The sequence below is a fragment of the Neoarius graeffei genome, chromosome 14 (genome assembly GCF_027579695.1).
Source record: "Neoarius graeffei isolate fNeoGra1 chromosome 14, fNeoGra1.pri, whole genome shotgun sequence".
In the NCBI taxonomy this organism is placed as follows: Eukaryota; Metazoa; Chordata; class Actinopteri; order Siluriformes; family Ariidae; genus Neoarius; species Neoarius graeffei.
The window spans coordinates 78853798-78878144 of record NC_083582.1 but is presented as its reverse complement, the minus strand read 5'-3'; the positions used below and the strand labels follow the sequence as shown (position 1 = coordinate 78878144).

Below are 24347 nucleotides of genomic sequence, written 5' to 3'. Positions count from 1 at the left end.
TACACAGAAATATCTACCAATTTCAGTTTTACCAAGTCTCCACTATTCCTAGCTTGTCTGTAATAGGGTTTTAACATTCGCCGATTTCTAAAACATGCCATTTTCAGTAGCAAGAAATCCAATGGGATAGCAGTTAGGAACTTGTAAATTTTTTTCAGTAATCCACAAGACCCATATTTTATATTTCCAAATTTTTGTTCTGTGTCTCTCAAGTATTTTTAAACTACAGGGGTTTAAAAAAATCCATTTTCACCAAATTCGAATTTTTGATATATTTTCATATAACTGATATTTGAGGGTTAATAAATGCTTCAATAAGGCTCAAGTAGGTTAGGAGACATATTTCTTCCTCAATTTTAAATAAAATTTCAATTAATGCTCAGTATTAATTATTTGTAAATTGATTTTAATCTAGGGCGGCACGGTGGTGTAGTGGTTAGCGCTGTCGCCTCACAGCAAGAAGGTCCGGGTTCGAGCCCCGTGGCCGGTGAGGGCCTTTCTGTGTGGAGTTTGCATGTTCTCCCCGTGTCCGCGTGGGTTTCCTCCAGGTGCTCCGGTTTCCCCCACAGTCCAAAGACATGCAGGTTAGGTTAACTGGTGACTCTAAATTGAGTGTAGGTGTGAATGTGAGTGTGAATGGTTGTCTGTGTCTATGTGTCAGCCCTGTGATGACCTGGCAACTTGTCCAGGGTGTACCCTGCCTTTCGCCCGTAGTCAGCTGGGATAGGCTCCAGCTTGCCTGCGACCCTGTAGAACAGGATAAAGCGGCTAGAGATAATGAGATGAGATGAGATTTTAATCTAAGACTGTGTAACATTAGCAATCAATGACCAGCTATTGTGTACCAGTCAACAGCCAGCCTTATCAATATCAACACAGCACAATAGGTGACCTTTGATACCAGAACAGGTGGCTCATATCTTATAGTTTTAGAGTCTGTAAACTGCATACTTGTTCAGATAACATTACATTGCTTGGATTATATTAAATACATTGTAATACAGAGCACTGAGAAAATTTACCAATGTTATTAACTGAATGTGTTTCTTTGCAAGGATTGGATATTTTGAATAGTTGACTAGGGAATTTAATTGTAGTTGCTTTCAATTTGAGATCAGTATAAATGAGTTTGTTTTTAGACATCTAGAAATGGCTGAACTTCCTCCCTGTTCTATAGGAATTGGACTAAAGAAAGATTCTGACTGCCATAAACTAACATACAACAGAAATTGTAAGTTAAATACACTCTCTCAGTATAGTTTGGAGCAAATTTCATTAATTAATAAAATTTCATTTTAGAACGTAAAGTTTCTTTTACTCGTTGCAGCTTTGCTTTGCCATATGCAGCTTTCTGTTTGTGGCTATACTTGGCAATTTTCAGTGGAGAGCAACCAATTGACACAAGGCTTTTGTCAAGTGATTCAGCTACCTCACCAGTGTATGTTGGATCCACATCTACACACACGCTCTCTTGTTCTGATTCTGTAGAACCTGCTGAATCTGCTTGGCTTAAATGTTCTTTCACTCTCTGTGAACATCTAGAACACAATTTTTGTCCAGGTTTAATATTTTTATTTATCAGTTTTGAAAGTGAATCTGCTGTTTCAGGAAGAATTGAATGTAATTCTGTTTTAACTTTTTTCTTGTGCCTTTCATATGGATCACAACAACTTTTCTGTAGCTCTTCATATTTCATCAGAAACAGTTTCTCATGATGCAGACATACTGTGTCTGTGCTTGAAATGTTCAAGTTCAGTTCTCTGTTTAATTAATGAAGTTTGCTCCAAACTATACTGAGAGTGTGTATTTAACTTACAATTTCTGTTGTATGTTAGTTTATGGCAGTCAGAATCTTTCTTTAGTCCAATTCCTATAGAACAGGGAGGAAGTTCAGCCATTTCTAGATGTCTAAGAACAAACTAATTTATACTGATCTCAAATTGAAAGCAACTACAATTAAATTCCCTAGTCAACTATTCAAAATATCCAATCCTTGCAAAGAAACACATTCAGTTAATAACATTTGGTAAATTTTCTCAGTGCTCTGTATTACAATGTATTTAATATAATCCAAGCAATATAATGTTATCTGAACAAGTATGCAGTTTACAGACTCTAAAACTATAAGATATGAGCCACCTGTTCTGGTATCAAAGGTCACCTATTGTGCTGTGTTGATATTGATAAGGCTGGCTGTTGACTGGTACACAATAGCTGGTCATTGATTGCTAATGTTACACAGTCTTAGATTAAAATCAATTTACAAATAATTAATACTGAGCATTAATTGAAATTTTATTTAAAATTGAGGAAGAAACATGTCTCCTAACCTACGAGCCTTATTGAAGCATTTATTAACCGTCAAATATCAGTTATATGAAAATATATCAAATTCGAATTTGGTGAAAATGGATTTTTTAAACCCCTGTAGTTTAAAAATACCTGAGAGACACAGAACAAAAACTTGGAAATATAAAATATGGGTCTAGGAGATTAGTGAAAAAAAATTTACAAGTTCCTAACTGCTATCCCACATTGGAATCCATGCTACTGAAAATGGCATGTTTTAGAAATCGGCGAATTTCAAAACCCTATTACAGACAAACTAGGAATAGTGGAGACTTGGTAAAACTGAAATTGGTAGATATTTCTGTGTAGATTTGAATAACATTCTTAGTTTAAGCATTACTGCCACAGGCAAGCTTCCAGAATGAGTTAAAAATGCAAAAAATGCAAATTTGTCTTTTTAATTTCCTTGTTAAAATCGCCATCTAATATACAATGACCATTGAAATTCTAAGTTGAAGCTTGTAGTACAAGACATTGAGTCTCTCTGTGCAAAATTTTAGGTTTCTATCTTGCATAATAAAGATTATATTACACTTTGAAATATGTATGTTTTGAGCAAAAAACAAACAAAAAAAAAATTCAAATGCCTGTATCTCTGAAACTGTTGGTGATAGGAAGCTCAAATTTGGGGGATTAACTTCTTTTAATAGTATCTCTGAGCCCTCCAAATTTCATTGAAATCTGAGATGGTCGAGCATAACCTCTTGTTGATTTGGCATGGAATGACCCCTCTGACTGTTACTAAATACTGACGGTGAAGACTCCTTCCATAAATTCCATAAACAGAAAACTTCATCATGTCAATGATTAGATCTTTGTCTGAGTTAAACAGCAGCATATTTTTAATCCATAGCACTTTCTAGGAAGGTCAGATCTCTAATAAACTATAAACATGTTCCTATCATGTTATAGTATGATATGATAATATAACATGTTCCCGGTATGCAGTGGTTAGTACCGAACAAAAGTGGTCCAAGGATCCAAAGAACAACCGGTGAACCGGCGACAGGGTCATGGGTGTTGAAGGCTCACTGATTCACATGGGGCTCAAAGGCTAGTCCATATGGTCCAATCCCACAGAAGAGCTACTACAGTATAGAACAAACTGCTGAAAGTTACTGCTGACACCTTTCTGTTTTAACCAGCATTAACTTTTTCAGCATTAACAGCTTCAGCAGACTGTTCTCTTGCTGCCTAATATATCCCACCCCTTGACAGCTGCCATTGTAATAAGATAATTACGTGACGATAGGTGACGAGGCGCGTAGCACTGAGTTGTCTATAATCCATGTACGATGAGATTGAGTGGAATAACTTTTATTCTATACACATTCACTGGATTTTCAGAAACAGAGCATTTTTATTTTTTGCAAATTTGTTAAATAAAAACTTTATACAAAACATCTAACAAAATAATTTCCCCTTAGAATGTAAACAAATGACAGGAGCAATTTGTGAAAAATGTGATAATAATAATTATTGAAAAATAAAAAAAGATACGTCCTTACCATCAAATACTTTTATTCCATATTTTGTTGCTTTTTTGTATTTTCTGGGGTTTTGTTTTCGAGTAGAGTTTTTATTTCGTCCTTGGTTGGTTCAGCAACATGCTGCGTCATTTTGTTTTTCTTTACTCACAGTATATGAGCTGATATCCTAGTAGTAGAGCAGACAATCAGAGCATGTGATTGCTCATATCCAGTGAATGTGGATAGAATAATCAATGTTATTCACTTCACCTGTCAGTGGTTTTGATATTATTGCTGATTGGTGTATATTGTTAGCATGACTAATAACACATTTGTTTAACATTTTATAAACTATATGCATTATAAACAATGCTACAAACTGTCCTCACATTTCAACAAGAATTACAGTGATGTGTATAATGTCTTATCAGTGAATTATAGCAAGTTATGGAAACATCCAGAAGTTATTACGTATGTTACCAAGAGTTTGTACATTACCTTATCAGCCTGTTGTTTGCAACTGTACTGCTGTTATATATAAACACCATGGGACCAATCAATCAGATTCATGAATCCAGCAACACTGTTGTATTAATGTTGTACAACCCCGATTCCAAAAAAGTTGGGACAAAGTACAAATTGTAAATAAAAATGGAATGCAATAATTTACAAATCTCAAAAACTGATATTGTATTCACAATAGAACATGGACAACATATAAAATGTCGAAAGTGAGACATTTTGAAATTTCATGCCAAATATTGGCTCATTTGAAATTTCATGACAGCAACACATCTCAAAAAAGTTGGGACAGGGGCAATAAGAGGCTGGAAAAGTTAAAGGTACAAAAGAGGAACAGCTGGAGGACCAAATTGCAACTCATTAGGTCAATTGGCAATAGGTCATTAACATGACTGGGTATAAAAAGAGCATCTTGGAGTGGCAGCGGCTCTCAGAAGTAAAGATGGGAAGAGGATCACCAATCCCCCTAATTCTGCACCGACAAATAGTGGAGCAATATCAGAAAGGAGTTCGACAGTGTAAAACTGCAAAGAGTTTGAACATATCATCATCTACAGTGCATAATATCATCAAAAGATTCAGAGAATCTGGAAGAATCTCTGTGCGTAAGGGTCAAGGCCGGAAAACCATACTGGGTGCCCGTGATCTTCGGGCCCTTAGACGGCACTGCATCACATACAGGCATGCTTCTGTACTGGAAATCACAAAATGGGCTCAGGAATATTTCCAGAGAAAATTATCTGTGAACACAATTCACCGTGCCATCCGCCGTTGCCAGCTAAAACTCTATAGTTCAAAGAAGAAGCCGTATCTAAACATGATCCAGAAGCACAGACGTCTTCTCTGGGCCAAGACTCATTTAAAATGGACTGTGGCAAAGTGGAAAACTGTTCTGTGGTCAGACGAATCAAAATTTGATGTTCTTTATGGAAATCAGGGACGCCGTGTCATTCGGACTAAAGAGGAGAAGGACAACCCAAGTTGTTATCAGCGCTCAGTTCAGAAGCCTGCATCTCTGATGGTATGGGGTTGCATTAGTGCGTGTGGCACGGGCAGCTTACACATCTGGAAAGACACCATCAACACTCAAAAAAATAAAACATTGGATTTACTTAACCGAGTTATATGCTGAAAGGTATATCCAGGTTCGAGAGCAACATATGCTCCCATCCAGACGACGTCTCTTTCAGGGAAGACCTTGCATTTTCCAACATGACAATGCCAAACCACATACTGCATCAATTACAGCATCATGGCTGCGTAGAAGAAGGGTCCGGGTACTGAACTGGCCAGCCTGCAGTCCAGATCTTTCACCCATAGAAAACATTTGGCGCATCATAAAACAGAAGATACGACAAAAAAGACCTAAGAGAGTTGAGCAACTAGAATCCTACATGAGACAAGAATGGGTTAACATTCCTATCCCTAAACTTGAGCAACTTGTCTCCTCAGTCCCCAGACGTTTACAGACTGTTGTAAAGAGAAAAGGGGATGTCTCACAGTGGTAAACATGGCCTTGTCCCACCTTTTTTGAGATGTGTTGTTGTCATGAAATTTAAAATCACCTAATTTTTCTCTTTAAATGATACATTTTCTCAGTTTAAACATTTGATATGTCATCTATGTTCTATTCTGAATAAAATATGGAATTTTGAAACTTCCACATCATTGCATTCCGTTTTTATTTACAATTTGTACTTTGTCTCAAGTCTTTTGGAATTGGGGTTGTATTATTTATTTAGATTTTTAATATAATAAATGAGTGCACTGAATCACAGTCGATATGCACATCTTCTGCAAAGGAACAGCCATTAAACAAGTGATGCTGCTCAGTTCACTGGGAAAGCACCAATCATCTCACATTTGGCTTATTTACACCTGATGCAATATTGTGCAAGATAAACTGGATCTCAAGAAATCATGTATCTTCTCGAAAGTAGTATGCTTGTTTAATTTTATACATCCCAAGTAAATGTATGCTGAATATATACACAATAATATTGCACTCTGCTTCAGTGTGCTGTAATACCCAGAAGCTTGAGTTAATATTTTTACCATAATTCTATACTGAGGTGATTTGTGTGCTGTCAGCTTCGGCTGTCAACATCAGACACTCACTTTCCCGAGCTAATGGCCTCCGCAGATGTGTGTCTGCAGTAGGACAGTGCTCATACACACGTCTCGGCTTACCTCCCCGGAGAAGGCTTGGCCATTGAGTAGATGCTCAGAGCCCTGCCCGTCTTCGCTGCCAAAGTGTAACCTGATTTCCTCCAGTCGGTGGCTGTATGTCATTGGTCCACCTGAAATGTTCACCAAGTGCTCCTTGTCCAGACGTAGCGAGATGTGGCGGCCGGTGTTGTACATGGTCCCTCCAACCTAGATATACACCAAGAGACACAAAAGAAAACAAAGATTTTTTGAATGGTTGGAGTTTCTGTACTCGTGTTTGCTTTTGGAAACAGTCCGACATGGATACGCAAAAGCTTTGTACATCATCAGAACAGTTTGTGTCTGAATCTCACCCTTACTTCAGCTGATAATCTCATGCACATACTGTAGATTCAGAGTTAGTCACTTAATTTGAAACTTAACGTCAAAATTTACCTTGGGAAATTTTCTCAAACTTAGAGTCAGGTGATGATGTGAGTTGAAACAGGTGATGTCAACAGGTGATTGTAAACCTGATTTGATATAAAATCAGTATCCAGGAAACATCTAGTGTTTGAGGAGTAAAGACGGGCTGAGGATCTCCAGTTTGTCAACAAATGCATGAAAAAAATATTGAAATGTTTAAAAACAATGTTCCTCAGAGAAAGATGGGAAGGGATTTGGATATTTCACCCTCTATGGTTCATAATATCATTAAATGATTCAAGAATCTGGAGGAATTTCAGTGTGTAAAGGGCTCAAGCCTAATCTGAACCCCCATGATCTCCAATCCCTCACAGCATCAAAAACCGTCATTCATCTACAGCTGATAGAACCACATGGGCTTGAGATTACTTGAGAAAACCTTTATCAAGCTACAATACAGAGTTACAGCCACAAACACCAGTTAAAATTTTACTGTGTAAAAAGAAAGCTTTATGTTAACTGTGTCCAGAAGCGCCATCGATTTCTCTGGGCTCGGAGGTGTCTGGGATGGACCATCACTCAGTGGGAACGGGTATTGTGGTCAGACAAATCAGTATTCCAGGTCTTGTTTTGGAAGAAATAGACGCCGTGTCGATCATCATGTCCTTATGGCCAGATGAGCTAATAATTGAAGGATGAAGGTGGTGAAATCTGGCCTTATTAGTAACATCTCTTGCTTGTAACTTTGTCATGCTGCTGATTTAAATAGACAAAGTTTGAGGCTGTAATTAATCCACTGTAGTTCTTTATCAAGTGATATGACAATCGTGTGTCATCAATAAAACACACTTCAAGTGCAAGGACTATAGACTGGAAGTGAATGCAAAAGCAACTCGGACCCTCTTCTAAGGCTCAGACAGGCCGAGCCACTTTGGAATTGATTGACTGCGATGCTTTAAAGTGAGAGCACAGCGTTACAAAGGCACCCAGATAACAATCTTTATCACTATAAGTGTTTATTTATATTCTGGAGTTGTTTCAAAGCAAGCCATTGATATTCCAAGCATGACTTGAGAAGGGCTTCCATAGCTTCTTATCTTGCCTTTTCTTTTTTTTCCCATTCTCTTTTGCCCTTCCTTCTCTCTCCTCATCTCCTTCTCACCCTCATTTTTGCTCTCTCTTCTATTTTTTTTTTTACCACTCACCTTCAAAATCATTTTCCCTCTTCAAATTCCCAGAGAAAGGGCCCTGCCCACACAGTGTAAATATTTTATAGAACCCCTGAAAAATCAATGGGTTGAAAGGAGAGAGAGAGAGAGAGAGAGAGAGAGAGAGAAGAGAAGAGAAGGGACCTAGCTTGCAGTGCCAAAGGCGAAAAAGAATAGAGCGATGTGCTGCAGCACTTAAAGGATTACTACTCTGGAGTTACCTCAGGGTGTCGGACCTACCCAAGAAAAGGGCAAGATATTTTCGAAAGCTGAAAGTCGTCTTTCATTTTCAATGATTATTCATGAACTACTGATGATTCAAAGCCTCTCATTATTTGGTTTCAGGCTTTGAGTTGAATATGAGAAGGAAGAAAAATGTCTGTCAATGTGCTAAATTACTACAATTTATGCTGATGCTGAAAAAAGACTTCATATTCACCGACATTTTTTTTTCAAAATGATGTAAGGAATAAAACACTTGTGGATGTGCTAATAAAGGAAAAATGATGCCGTCAATCATGGTGTAACTCACTCCAGCCCCGTCTAGTCCAGAAGGAACTTTTATTGCCACATCGCACAATAAATGTTGTAAGCTATATACGCTATATACAAGATACATATAGAAGCAATATCCACCCTAGGAATACCAACCAATTTACCAGAAAGAATCCAAAATGGCGAGGAATTGACTGAGAAGAAGTGATCTTTTTTCAACTGCTCATTAAGGCTTAATTAGTCCATAACTTCATTAATAATTGTAATGAAGCAAATCTGGGTAGAAGTTATATGCACCCTAGCTGCCCCTACCTTCATGACAGAAAGAACCAAAATGAGTGAAGAAGTGAGGGAGAAGAAGTAATTTGTGTGGAAACTGTTCATTCAGGCTTAATTACTCCATATCTTCATTATTAACTGCAATTATGCAAATTTGGGTAGAAGCTATATGCACCCCAGGCAGACCTACCTTCCTGCCAAAAATAATAAAAATTGGTGAAGAACTGAGAGAGAAGAAGCGATTTTCATGAAATGTGGACGATGCTGGATGGACAACGGACAACACATGATGGAATAAACTCATCACCTATCGAACTGAAAATAGCACCTCAAGTTGTAGTACTTCAGACCGGTCTCATGACCCCTTTTTTAAGGTCTCAGTCTTGTCTCGGAATCGACTGCATTTTACTCAGTCTTGTCTCGGTCTCAGACAGAGAGACTCAGAATTTTATTTCAAGACCGGTCAAGACCACAACTGCGGGGGAGATTTTCACTAAATTGCCTAAAATGCATTGTCTGAGTTATTTATTAACATCATTACTGTGATTGGATGTGAAACTTCCTGTTTCATATGCAACCAATAATGTGATTCATTGCTAATTTGATTTTATTTTTTTTTCCCCTGTTAATGGCTGTCACCCCTCCCCCACACCCCTCACACCCACTGGTCTGGTCCTGGTCTTGACTCGGTCTTGACCTGCCTTGGTCTTGGTCTTGACTTGATTTCAACTCCTCAAAGTCTTGGTCTTGTCTCGGTCTCCATACACTCTGGTCTTGGTCATGACTTGGTCTCGGTTTAGGTGGTCTTCACTACAACACTACTCGCACCTCTGTTGCACATCTGGATTATTTTGCTATAACTATCAGGTGTTTCAGTCTTTATTGGGAAGAAGGATTTATCCTCATAAGCCTGACAGAAGTGACAAAAAAGGCGACATCTGGGTCTATCCTAAAAATGAAAAGAATCATTCACATTAAATAGCCCCGCTAGATTAGATTAGTACCAGGCACAAATGGGTGTGTCCACTCCCTGTTCCTCCTTGGAGACTCTGCTATATTACTCCTGTATGACTTTTTCATTAAAGTTTGGTTGTTTTAGTTTATATTGACAGCGAGTCCTCTGAGAGACTGAACCACACTCAACATAATGTTTATGTCTGAAGACCCGCTTTACTGCATTTCAGCAACAGAATGAAGGAACAAATGAAAATTATTCTACTTGACTGCAGTAAACATGACACGGGCCTCCGCAGAACACCAACACAGGTGACTTATTCACACTCTCGTTCCCCGGCAGACGATATCTTATACAGTATACGCCGTGTGCATTGTGCTATCCACTCCCTCCATAGCTCAGCTCTCTCTCTCTCTCTCTCTCTCTAAACACATTCAGCTTGTTTCATCTCACAGTGTAATTTGTATTAATGTATTCGAAATCATGAGAGTAAATGCTTTGCTGCACTTTAATTTCTTAACTTGACAGTTTTATGTACAACATCCCACACTGCCCCGACAACAGCTGTAATTACAGCGGGGATTCGGTGCGTTTACGATGCAAGGTGGCGGTGGAGCTGGAGCTGGAGGTATCGCCGTCTGTACTGGGGCAAGCAGAAACCTCATACTGTGAGCAGATCTCATCACGCATTTGCTAATTGATGCATTACATGTAATGGGCAGAGATTATAATGTCATCCTGAAAACAGCTCCCAGACATGTGACAAAACTGACATCATAATCCTGCACAGCTTTCATCCTGTTCAGAGATAAAATATGATGGGTAGCATCTTTATGAGTATGAACAAGCCAAATCAGCTACAAATGGGAAGATTATTGAAGAGCAGTGCTGAGAAGGCGACACAAACTCTTCATAATACTTCATAAACGTTAATATAGACAAATCCCACCAACTGTCATCAAGTCTGCTTTTTATTTTAATTTTGACTGTCAGGTTAACATAATAAGTGACTTCTATTTTGGGGGACCAGCTCAATTTGTAGCTAAGTAGCTAATTATGAAATGTGACTTAGCAAAGAAATGGGGGAAAAAAAGAAAAAAACATTCTCTATATTGTATCACACCACTGTCAGGACAGGGTTATCTATATTTTCTCTGACTCTTAAGCCCCTTTCATATATGAGATCCATTATAATATGTAATAAAAATAACATTCCAAATCAGTCTTCTGTAAAGGAAAAGTTACGGATATCATGTATTCCCACCTGACTGCTACACAGCGCCAACTATGGGAGACTGGATATGACATATCATTTACAAGCTGAAGAGTCCATTGTTGTGAAAAGCCCAAGCTTCTTCCATATTTCTTTTTCCATACAACTTGCAGTCTGGGCGGCACGGTGGTGTAGTGGTTAGCGCTGTCGCCTCACAGCAAGAAGGTCCAGGTTCGAGCCCCGTGGCCAGCGAGGGCCTTTCTGTGTGGAGTTTGCATGTTCTCCCCGTGTCCGCGTGGGTTTCCTCCGGGTGCTCCGGTTTCCCCCACAGTCCAAAGACATGCAGGTTAGGTTAACTGGTGACTCTAAATTGAGCGTAGGTGTGAATGTGAGTGTGAATGGTTGTCTGTGTCTATGTGTCAGCCCTGTGATGACCTGGCGACTTGTCCAGGGTGTACCCCGCCTTTCACCCGTAGTCAGCTGGGATAGGCTCCAGCTTGCTTGCAACCCTGTAGAACAGGATAAAGCAGCTACAGATAATAGATGAGATGAGACTTGCAGTCTGATTGGACAGGAAGTTTAAAAAAAATAGTGCTTGATATCACTCTGGCAGCGGGGGTGTGGTCAAGCGTTGGTCTGTGACCGGAGGATGGAGTCAGGGAAGGTAAGTGGCAGAATCACTGCACCTGATGTCTGTTAATCTGTGTTTGTGTGTTTTGCCCAGTGACCGCACCCTATATAAGGAGAGAGAGAGCAGAGGAAGGGAGCTCTCTCCCCAACCAGGCAACTTGTGTGTGTGTGTGCCTGGAAGAATAAGTTAACACTGAAAAGTGGAAAATAAAGAGTTTTTTTGGAACTCAGTTCTGGCCTGCCGTACTTCTGTGCTCCACCCACCCGCTCTCATACTACAGTGGTGCCAAAACCCGGGACATGGAGGACAGAGGAGAACAGCCCCATGGAGTCCTCCCCCTTCGCGGACCTGATCCACGCCCTTGCCATGGCCCAACAGAGCTAGCACCAGGCGCTGATCGCCCTCCGAAAGGAGCAAGAGCAAAGGTTCGAGGCCCTGGTGCTGGTGCAACAGGAAGATCGTCAGGCGTTCCAGCACCTCCTCGCGTTGGCGGGGTCCACCACCTCCACTGCTGCGGGCCCTCCCCACCTCACCCTAATGAAGATGGGCCCACATGACGACCCCGAGGCCTTCCTAGCGCTCTTTGAGCAAGCAGCAGAGGCCTGGGGCTGGCCGGTGGAACAGCGCGTGGTGTGCCTCCTCCCCCTGCTAACGGGCGAGGTGCAGCTGGCCGCGCTACAGCTCCCCGCCGACAGCAGGCTGGTCTATGCAGACCTGTGCAGGGCTGTCCTCCAGCGTATGGGGCGCATCCGTGAACAACAACGCCAGCGCTTCTGCACTCTATGCCTAGAGGAGGTTGGCCAGCCGGCCGTTCGCGTTTGGCCAGCAACTCCGGGACGTCTGCCCGCGGTGGCTAAGGGCTGACAACTGCGATGCCAAGGGAATCGTTGATCTGGTGGTACTGGAGCAGTTCATCGCCCGGCTGCCCGAGGGGACCGCGGAGTGGGTCCAGTGCCATTGCCTGGTGTTGCTGGATCAGGCCATCAAGCTGGCAGAGGATCATTTGGTGGCTGTCCCAACGGCAGGACAGCATGTTTCCTCTTCTCCTCTCTCTATCTCTCTCTCTCTCCCTCCCCTTCTGTTCCTCGTCCTCGCCCTGTTCCCCCACCGTGGAGGCGGGGGCCGGTTTGCTGGCGCTGCGGGGAGCCAGAGCACCTCCAGCATCAGTGCTCGGCAATGGAGGTGGGCACGGTGGTCCGGATCCCTGACTCGCCAGGAACCGCCCTCGATCGGGCCGGAGCGTATCGCATACCGGTGAGTGTCCAAGGGGATACGTATCAGGCTTTGGTGGACTCCGGCTGTAATCAGACCTCAATCCACCAAAGCCTGGTGCAAGATGAGGCATTGGGGGGAGCACAATTGGTGAAGGTGTTGTGTGTGCACGGGGATGTTCACAACTACCCTTTAGTGTCGGTCCACATTCTATTTCAAGGGGAGAAATCTAGTGTAAAGGTGGCGGTTAATCCTCGCCTTACCCACTCGATAATTTTGGGGACTGACTGGCCGGGATTTTGGGAATTAATGACTCATTTAGTGAAGAGTGGGTCCTGCTGTAGTTTAGCAGGGGAGGTCCCGGTGTGGCATTGGCGGGAGCAGCTGTCACAGAGCCGTCTACATCATCTCCGCATCAGAGTGAGGAGCCGCTGGCTCCTCCTCCCTCTCTCAGGGAATCCCTCGTGGATTTTCCGTTAGATCAGTCGCGAGACGAGACTCTGCAGCATGTGTTTGACCAAGTGAGAGTAATCGATGGTCAAACGCTCCAGCCAAATGCCACCCCGTCCTTCCCCTATTTCTCCATTATGAAGGATAGGTTATACCAAGTGACGCAGAACACTCAGACTAAGGAGCCGATTACGCAACTTTTAATCCCAAAGAGCCGCTGGGAATAGGTATTCCAGGCACCTCACTTTAATCCCACGGCTGGACACTTAGGGCAGGATAGGACACTAGCCCGAATAATGACCCGGTTCTATTGGCCAGGGATTTGCGGCGATGTCCGTAGGTGGTGTACGGCGTGCCGTGAATGCCAGTTAGTAAATTCAGCGGCCATTCCAAAAGCGCCTTTGTGCTCTCTGCCATTAACCGAGACCCCATTCGAAAGAATTGGGATGGATCTCGTCAGGCCATTAGATTGGTCAACACGAGGGTATCGCTTTATTTTAGTTCTGGTGGACTATGCAACGCGATACCCGGAAGCAGTGCCTCTTCGCAATATCTCAGCATGCAGTATTGCGGAAGCACTCTTCCACATCATCTCCCGAGTCGGAATCCCCAAAGAGATTCTGACTGATCAAGGCACTTCGTTTATGTCATGCACCCTGCGTGAACTGTATGGGTTATTGGGAATTAAGCCGATCCGCACCAGCGTTTATCACCCACAAACGGACGGTTTAGTTGAATGGTTCAATCGCACCCTCAAGAACATAATTAAAAAGTTTGTACACGAGTATGCACATAATTGGGATAAATGGCTCGAACCCCTGTTATTCGCAGTGCGAGAGGTCCTACAAGCCTCCAAGGGGTTCTCCCCGTTCTAATTATTATATGGGCGTAAGCTGCGCGGCATCTTAGAAGTACTGTGGGAAAATTGGGAGGAGGGACCTTCATCAAGCAAAAATGAAATCCAATACGTTATCGGCATGCGCACAAAACTCCACACACTCACACACCTAACCCAGGAGAATTTGCGGCAGGCCCAAGAACGTCAAATCCGCCTGTACAACAGGGGTACGTGCCTTAGGGAGTTCTCACCGGGAGATAAAGTACTCGTACTGTTGCCTACGTCGAGCTCCAAATTGATCACCAAGTGGCAAGGACCCTTTGAGGTCACACAGCGAGTCGGGGACGTTGACTGTGAGGTGAGGTGGATGGACAGGGGCAGGACGCTACAGATTTACCACCTCAATCTGCTCAAACTCTGGAACGAGGAGGTCCCTATGGCATTGGTGGCGTTGGTTCCGGAGAAGGCGGAGCTGGGTCCGGAGGTTCAAAAGGGTACATTGACATTGCGTACCTCTCCGGTCCCCTGTGGAGACCACCTCTCCCCGACCCAACTCACGGAGGTTGCCCAGTTGCAGACCGAATTTACAGACGTGTTCTTGCCCCTGCCTGGCTGCACCCGCCTCATAGAATACCACATTGAGATGCCCCCAGGGGTGGTAGTGCGCAGCCGCCCTTACAGGCTGCCCGAACACAAGAAAAAGGTGGTTTGGGAAGAACTCGAGGCCATGCTCAAAATGGGCATCATCGAGGCGTCCCACAGTGACTGGAGCAGCCCGGTGGTCTTGGTTCCCAAGGCAGATGGGTCAGTCCAGTTCTGTGTGGACTATAGAAAAGTCAACACCGTGTCTAAATTCGATGCGTACCCAATGCCTCATATTGACGAGTTGCTGGATCAACTAGGCACGGCTCGCTTTTATTCGACACTGGATTTGACAAAGGGTTATTGGCAGATCGCCTTGACTCCACTATCCCGTGAAAAAACGGCCTTTTCCACACCGTTTGGCTTACAACAATTTGTCACACTTCCTTTTGGGTTGTTTGGGGCGCCCGCTACGTTCCAGCGGCTTATGGACAGGGTCCTCCACCCCCACGCCACCTATGCGGCCGTGTACTTAGACGACATCATAATCTATAGTAACGACTGGCCGCGGCACCTGCAACACCTGAGGGCTGTCCTTGGGTCGCTGAGGCAAGTGGGTCTTACAGCCAACCCGAAGAAGTGTGCGATTGGGCAGGTAGAAGTACGGTATCTGGGCTTCCACGTGGGCAATGGGCAGGTGCGTCCCCAAATTAATAAGACAGTGGCGATTGCGGCCTGCCCGAGGCCCAAGACCAAAAAGGGGGTGAGAAAGTTCCTGGGGCTGGCTGGCTACTATCGTAGGTTTATACCTAATTATTCGGACATCACCAGCCCACTGACTGATCTCACTAAAAAGGGGGCACCAGATTCGGTCCAGTGGACGGAGCAATGCCAGCGGGCTTTCTCTGAGGTGAAGACTGCACTGTGTGGGGGGCCACTGTTACACTCCCCTGACTTTTCTCTCCCCTTTATGTTGCAGACGGACGCCTCGGACAGAGGGCTGGGGGCCGTTCTGTCCCAGGAGGTGGAGGGGGAGGACAGCCCCATGCTCTACATCAGCAGGAAGCTGTTGGTGCGTGAGGGGCGCAACAGCACCATAGAGAAGGAGTGCCTGGTGATCAAGTGGGCAGTCCTTGCCCTCTGCTACTACCTCCTGGGGCGCCCTTTCACCCTCTGTTCGGACCACGCGCCCCTCCAGTGGCTCCATCGCATGAAGGATGCCAATGCATGGATCACCTGTTGGTATCTGGCACTCCAGCCCTTTAATTTCAAGGTGATCCACAGGTCGGGGGCACAGGCGGTCATGGCGGACTTCCTCTCCCGTCGGGGGGGGGGGGGGGGGGGGGGGGGGTGTTGGCTGCAGGCCGGATAGCTGCCCGGCCTGAGTCGGGCGGTGGGGGTATGTGGCAGTGGGGGCGTGGTCAAGCGTCGGTCTGTGACCGGAGGGCAGAGTCAGGGAAGGTAAGTGGCAGAATCACTGCACCTGATGTCTGTAAATCTGTGTTTGTGTGTTTTGCCCAGTGACCACGCCCTATATAAGGAGAGAGAAAGCAGAGGAAGGGAGCTCTCTCCCCAACCAGGTGACTTGTATATGTGTGCCTGGAAGAATAAGTTTACACTGAAAAGTGGAAAAATAAAGTTTTTTTGAAACTCAGTTCTGGCCTGCCGTACTTCTGTGCTCCACCCACCAGCTCTCATACTACAGTCACATTTTTTTTACACATGATCTGTAATTTTATATATATATATATATATATATATATATATATATATATATATATATATATATACACACACACACACACCCACACACACACCCACAGTGGTGCTTGAAAGTTTGTGAACCCTTTAGAATTTTCTATATTTCTGCAAAAATATGACCTAAAACATCATCAGATTTTCACACAAGTCCTAAAAGTAGATAAAGAGCACCCAGTTAAACAAATAAGACAAAAATATTATACTGGGTCATTTATTTATTGAGGAAAATGATCCAATATTACATATCTGTGAGTGGCAAAAGTATGTGAACCTTTGCTTTCAGTATCTGGTGTGACCCCCTTGTGCAGCAATAACTGCAACTAAACGTTTGCGGTAACTGTTGATCAGTCCTGCACACCGGCTTGGAGGAATTTTAGCCCGTTCCTCCGTACAGAACAGCTTCAACTCTGGGATGTTGGTGGGTTTCCTCACATGAACTGCTCGCTTCAGGTCCTTCCACAACATTTCCATTGGATTAAGATCAGCACTTTGACTTGGCCATTCCAAAATATTAACTTTATTCTTCTTTAACCATTCTTTGGTAGAACGACTTGTGTGCTTAGGGTCGTTGTCTTGCTGCATGACACACCTTCTCTTGAGATTCAGTTCATGGACAGATGGCCTGACATTTTCCTTTAGAATTCGCTGGTATAATTCAGAATTCATTGTTCCATCAATGATGGCAAGCCGTCCTGGCCCAGATGCAGCAAAACAGGCCCAAACCATGATACTACCACCACCATGTTTCACAGATGGGATAAGGTTCTTATGCTGGAATGCAGTGTTTTCCTTTCTCCAAACATAACGCTTCTCATTTAAACCAAAAAGTTCTATTTTCGTCTCATCCGTCCACAAAACATTTTTCCAATAGCCTTCTGGCTTGTCCACGTGATCTTTTGCAAATTGCAGATGAGAAGCAATGTTCTTTTTGGAGAGCAGTGGCTTTCTCCTTGCAACCCTGCCGTGCGCACCATTGTTGTTCAGTGTTCTCCTGATGGTGGACTCATGAACATTAACATTAGCCAATGTGAGAGAGGCCTTCAGTTGCTTAGAAGTTACCCTGGGGTCCTTTGTGACCTCGCCGACTATTACACACCTTGCTCTTGGAGTGATCTTTGTTGGTCGACCACTCCTGGGGAGGGTAACAATGGTCTTGAATTTCCTCCATTTGTACACAATCTGTCTGACTGTGGATTGGTGGAGTCCAAACTCTTTAGAGATGGTTTTGTAACCTTTTCCAGCCTGATGAGCATCAACAATGCTTTTGCTGAGGTCCTCAGAAATCTCCTTTGGTCGTGCCATGATACACTTCCACAAACGTGTTGTGAAGATCAGACTTTGATAGATCCCTGTTCTTTAAATAAAACAGGGTGCCCACTCACACCTGATTGTCATCCCATTGATTGAAAACACCTGACTCTAATTTCACCTTCAAATTAACTGCTAATCCTAGAGGTTCACATACTTTTGCCACTCACTGATATGTAATATTGGATCATTTTCCTCAATAAATAAATGACCAAGTATAATATTTTTGTCTCATTTATTTAACTGGGTTCTCTTTATCTACTTTTAGGACTTGTGTGAAAATCTGATGATGTTTGAGGTCATATTTATGCAGAAACAGAAAGTTCTAAAGGGTGCACAAACTTTCAAGCACGACTGTGTGTGTGTGTGTGTATATATATATATATATATATATATATATATATATATATATATATATATTTTATTTTATTTTTTTTAAGTGTACTGTATATATATATATATATATATATATATATATATATATATATATATATATATGTATGTGTATGTATATGTGTATATGGATATGGTATGTAGTATATATTTATTTTTGTAATTATAAATTTATATGGATAATCATGAAGTGTATATATGGTATATATTTTTATAGGTGTATTAATGTAGTTTGGATTTCGGGGTAGTTAAAAAGGGGTGGGAAATTAAAAAAAGTATTGTACTTCTTCCCACTCCTTTTTCGAACAATGTGCGGTGTATTGTAATGTATTAGCTCTTTATGTTATTAGGGCCCGAGCCCTATGGGCGAAGGCCCTATTGTTCTTGTAAGAGTTCACTATTTAGGGCCCGAGCCCTATGGGCGAAGGCCCTATTGTTCTTGTAAGAGTTCACTATTATTAGGGCCCGAGCCCTACTGGGCGAAGGCCCTATTGTTCTTGTAAGAGTTCACTATTATTATTATTATTAGGGCCCGAGCCCTATGGGCGAAGGCCCTATTGTTCTTGTAAGAGTTCACTATTATTATTCTTCCGTCTTCTTCTTCTTCTTCTTCTTCTTCTTTATTTTTCTCCGCTGTTGGGCCATTTTCGGGGCACTTGCCATGGGCGAAAACGCACGAAATTTGGCGCCAGTTCCGAGAATTGGCACCGCTACTCAGAACCAGAAGCCCAAACTTGGCCGGGGCTCAGGGCCTCTATAGCGCCCCCTAAGTCGTTGTGATTTTGGCCTCCCGCATTAAGGTGCCTGGGTGCCATGTAGTTTGTAGTAGTGGCATGCCATTTGGTACGCATATGTATCTCACTAAGCCGGACAAAAATGTAATGCCAATGCATTAGCCACGCCCAACAGGAAGTGAGGTAATTTCACTTTTGTGCGAAATGCATGGCCACGAAGACGGCTCAACTCCTCCTAGACCGTTCATAGGAATGTCACCAAAATTGATACACATCATCTACAGACATGGCTGACAAAAGTTACTAAATACGTTTCACGTAGGATAAACCGTTCAGAAGTTATACGTCAATCAATTTTCGATGCAAAATTTTACATGCTTAAAAATTCATAACAAATCTTCTGATTGCTCAAAACTGCTCATACTTCACACGCAAATCACTCATTGGGCTTCTGACATGTTACCCAATTTCTGTGATTTTTCGCCACTGGGGGCGCTATTTTTGGGCAAAAAATCCAATCTTTCCTCAAATTTGGTCAAACTTCACGGCCACCCTCTTACTACCTCCCATGTCATGTACACCACGTTTTGGAAATTTTCGTCCAGGGGGGGGCGCTGTTTTTGGCCGACGCAATTGCTCCAAAACGGGTTTTTGGTAAATAATTCCATAATGCTTTTCCTTCACACCACTACCTTGTGATAGTGCATTGCTGTTGTAGACACTTATTTTTCCAACTCATAATCGCTCATGTACAGCATAGCGCCACCTACTGACATGGGAAAAACCAAAAAATTTATTCTTCAAAAATCTATATCTCATCTTCTATTTACTCAATTGTCATCAAACTTCATATGCAAACTCTTCATAGCTCACCTGACATCTACGCCAAATTTTGTGCACTTTCGCCCCTGGGGGTGCTGGTTATGGCAATAATGATATTGCAGCTTCTGATTTGTCAAACTTGCCAAGCAAACTCTTTACAAGACCCTTATTGGGGCGCTTGCCATGGTCGACAACACACGAAATTTGGCTCCTTTTCCTTAGACTGCCACCGCTACTGAGAACCAGAAGCCCAGATCCAGGCGGGCCTCAGGGCCTCTATAGCGCCCCCTAACTCGTTGTGATTTTGGCCTCCCGCATTAAGGAGCCTGGTTGCCATGTGGTTTGTAGTAGTGGCATGCCATTTGGTACGCATATGTATCTCACTAAGCCGGACAAAAATGTAATGCCAATGCATTAGCCACGCCCAACAGGAAGTGAGGTAATTTCACTTTTGTGCGAAATGCATGGCCACGAAGACGGCGCAACTCCTCCTAGACCGTTCATAGGAATGTCACCAAAATTGATACACTTCATCTACAGACATGGCTGACAAAAGTTACTCAATACCTTTCACGTAGGATAAACCGTTCAGAAGTTATACGTCAATCAATTTTCAATGCAAAATTTTACATGCTTAAAAATTCATAACAAATCTTCTACTTGCTCAAAACTGCTCATACTTCACACGCAGATCACTCATTGGGCTTCTGACATGTTAACCACTTTCTGTGATATTTCGCCACTGGGGGCGCTATTTTTGGGCATAAATTCCAATCTTTCCTCAAATTTGGTCAAACTTCACGGCCACCCTCTTTCTACCTCCCATGTCATGTATACCACATTTTGGGAATTTTCGTCCATGGGGGGCGCTGTTTTTGGCCGACGCAATTGCTCCAAAACGGGTTTTTGGTACATAATTCCATAATGCTTTTCCTTCACACCACTACGTTGTGATAGTGCGTTGCTGTTGTAGACACTTATTTTTCCAACTCATAATCGCTCATGTATAGCACAGCGCCACCTACAGACATGGGAAAAACCAAAAATTTTATTCTTCAAAAATCTATATCTCATCTTCTATTTACTCAATTGTCATCAAACTTCATACGCAAACTCTTCATAGCTCCCCTGACATGTATGCCAAATTTTGTGTACTTTCGCAACTGGGGGTGCTGGTTATGGCAGAAATGATATACTTCACGGCCACCCTCTTTCTACCTCCCATGTCATGTATACCACATTTTGGGAATTTTCGTCCATGGGGGGCGCTGTTTTTGGCCGACGCAATTGCTCCAAAACGGGTTTTTGGTAAATAATTCCATTATGCTTTTCCTTCACACCACTACCTTGTGATAGTGCGTTGCTGTTGTAGACACTTATTTTTCCAACTCATAATCGCTCATGTACAGCATAGCGCCACCTACTGACATGGGAAAAACCAAAAAATTTATTCTTCAAAAATCTATATCTCATCTTCTATTTACTCAATTGTCATCAAACTTCATACGCAAACTCTTCATAGCTCACCTGACATGTACGCCAAATTTTGTGCACTTTCGCCCCTGGGGGTGCTGGTTATGGCAGAAATGATATTGCAGCTTCTGATTTGTCAAACTTGGCACGCAAACTCTTTACAAGACTCTTATTGGGGCGCTTGCCATGGTCGACAACGCACGAAATTTGGCTCCTTTTTCTTAGACTGCCACCGCTACTGAGAACCAGAAGCCCAGATCCAGGCGGGCCTCAGGGCCTCTATAGCGCCCCCTAACTCGTTGTGATTTTGGCCTCCCGCATTAAGGTGCCTGGTTGCCATGTAGTTTGTAGTAGTGGCATGCCATTTGGTACGCATATGTATCTCACTAAGCCGGACAAAAATGTAATGCCAATGCATTAGCCACGCCCAACAGGAAGTGAGATAATTTCACTTTTGTGCGAAATGCATGGCCACGAAGACGGCGCAACTCCTCCTAGACCGTTCATAGGAATGTCACCAAAATTGATACACATCATCTACAGACATGGCTGACAAAAGTTCCTAGATTCCTTTCACGTAGCATAAACCGTTCAGAAGTTATACGTCAATCAATTTTCAATGCAAAATTTTACATGCTTAAAAATTCATGACAAATCTTCTAATTGCTCAAAACTGCTCATAGTTCCCAGGCAAATCACTCATTGGGCTTCTGACATGTTACCCAATTTCTGTGATATTTCGCCACTGGGGGCGCTATTTTTGGGCAAAAAATCCAATCTTTCCTCAAATTTGGTCAAACTTCACGGCCACCCTCTTACTACCTCCCATGTCATGTATACCACATTTTGGGAATTTTCGTCCATGGGGGGCGCTGTTTTTGGCCGACGCAATTGCTCCAAAACGGGTTTTTGGTAAATAATTCCATAATGCTTTTCCTTCACACCACTACCTTGTGATAGTACATTGCTGTTGTAGACACTTATTTTTCCAACTCATAATCGCTCATGTACAGCATAGCGCCACCTACTGACATGGGAAAAACCAAAAAATTTATTCTTCAAAAATCTATATCTCATCTTCTATTTACTCTATTGTCATCAAACTTCATACGCAAACTCTTAATACGTCAACTGACATCTACGCCAAATTTTGTGCACTTTCGCCCCTGGGGGTGCTGGTTATGGCAAAAATGATATTGCAGCTTCTGATTTGTCAAACTTGGCAAGCAAACTCTTTACAGTATTTCGCGGGGACGCATGCCCCCGCCCCCCTTGGCCGCTGGCACGAGGGCCCGTCGAGGCCTCTTGCGGCTTTATTATTCTTCCGTCTTCTTCTTCTTCTTCTTCTTCTTTATTTTTCTCCGCTGTTGGGCCATTTTCGGGGCACTTGCCATGGGCGAAAACGCACGAAATTTGGCACCACTTCCGAGAATTGCCACCGCTACTCAGAACCAAAAGCCCAAACTTGGCCGGGGCTCAGGGCCTCTATAGCGCCCCCTAAGTCGTTGTGATTTTGGCCTCCCGCATTAAGGTGCCTGGTTGCCATATAGTTTGTAGTAGTGGCATGCCATTTGGTATGCATATGTATCTCACTAAGCCGGACAAAAATGTAATGCCAATGCATTAGCCATGCCCAACAGGAAGTGAGGTAATTTCACTTTTGTGCGAAATGCATGGCCACGAAGACGGCGCAACTCCTCCTAGACCGTTCATAGGAATGTCACCAAAATTGATACACATCATCTACAGACATGGCTGACAAAAGTTACTAAATACGTTTCACGTAGGATAAACTGTTCAGAAGTTATACGTCAATCAATTTTCACTTCAAAATTTTACATGCTAAAAAATTCATAACTAATCTACTAATTGCTCAACACTGCTCATACTTCACACGCTAATCACTCATTGGGCTTCTGACATGTTACCCAATTTCTGTGATATTTCGCCACTGGGGGCGCTATTTTTGGGCAAAAAATCCAATCTTTCCTCAAATTTGGTCAAACTTCACGTCCACCCTCTTACTACCTCCCATGTCATGTATACCACATTTTGGGAATTTTCGTCCATGGGGGGCGCTGTTTTTGGCAGACGCAATTTCTCCAAAACGGGTTTTTGGTAAATAATTCCATAATGCTTTTCCTTCACACCACTACCTTGTGATAGTACGTTGCTGTTGTGGACACTTATTTTTCCATCTCATAATCGCTCATGTACAGCATAGCGCCACCTACTGACTTGGGAAAAACCAAAAAATTTATTCTTCAAAAATCTATATCTCATCTTCTATTTACTCAATTGTCATCAAACTTCATACGCAAACTCTTCATAGCTCACCTGACATATACGCCAAATTTTGTGCACTTTCGCCCCTGGGCCATGTGTCCAATTCTGTGCTTTGTCGCCATTGTGGGAGTAATGTCTCTTGCCGCAGAAGCTGTGGAAGGTATTTCGCGGGGACGCGTGCCCCCGCCCCCCTTGGCCGCTGGCGCGAGGGCCCGTTGAGGCCGCTTGCGGCTTTAATCTTCTTCTACTTCTTCTTCTTCTTCTTCTTCTTCCGTCTTCTTCTTCTTTATTTTTCTCCGCTGTTGGGCCATTTTTGGGGCACTTGCCATGGGCGAAAACGCACGAAATTTGGCACCAGTTCCGAGAATTTCCACCGCTACTCAGAACCAGAAGCCCAAACTTGGCCGGGGCTCAGGGCCTCTATAGCGCCCCCTAAGTCGTTGTGATTTTGGCCTCCCGCATTAAGGTGCCTGGGTGCCATGTAGTTTGTAGTAGTGGCATGCGATTTGGTACGCATATGTATCTCACTAAGCCGGACAAAAATGTAATGCCAATGCATTAGCCACGCCCAACAGGAAGTGAGGTAATTTCACTTTTGTGTGAAATGCATGGCCACGAAGACGGCGCAACTCCTCCTAGACCGTTCATAGGAATGTCACCAAAATTGATACACATCATCTACAGACATGGCTGACAAAAGTTACTAAATACGTTTCACGTAGGATAAACCGTTCAGAAGTTATACGTCAATCAATTTTCGATGCAAAATTTTATATGCTTAAAAATTCATAAC

At 43.1% G+C, this 24347-nt stretch overlaps 1 protein-coding gene across 1 annotated transcript in view; it reads right to left on the bottom strand.

Annotated features, from left to right (window-relative positions):
• The window catches only part of ca10a (carbonic anhydrase Xa), a 528995-nt gene that overhangs the window by 69722 nt on the left and 434926 nt on the right, over positions 1-24347 (bottom strand). The window contains exon 4 of the mRNA XM_060939091.1: positions 6531-6716. Coding sequence (XP_060795074.1) covers positions 6531-6716 — 186 coding nt within the window. The remainder of the gene's footprint in view (positions 1-6530; positions 6717-24347) is intronic.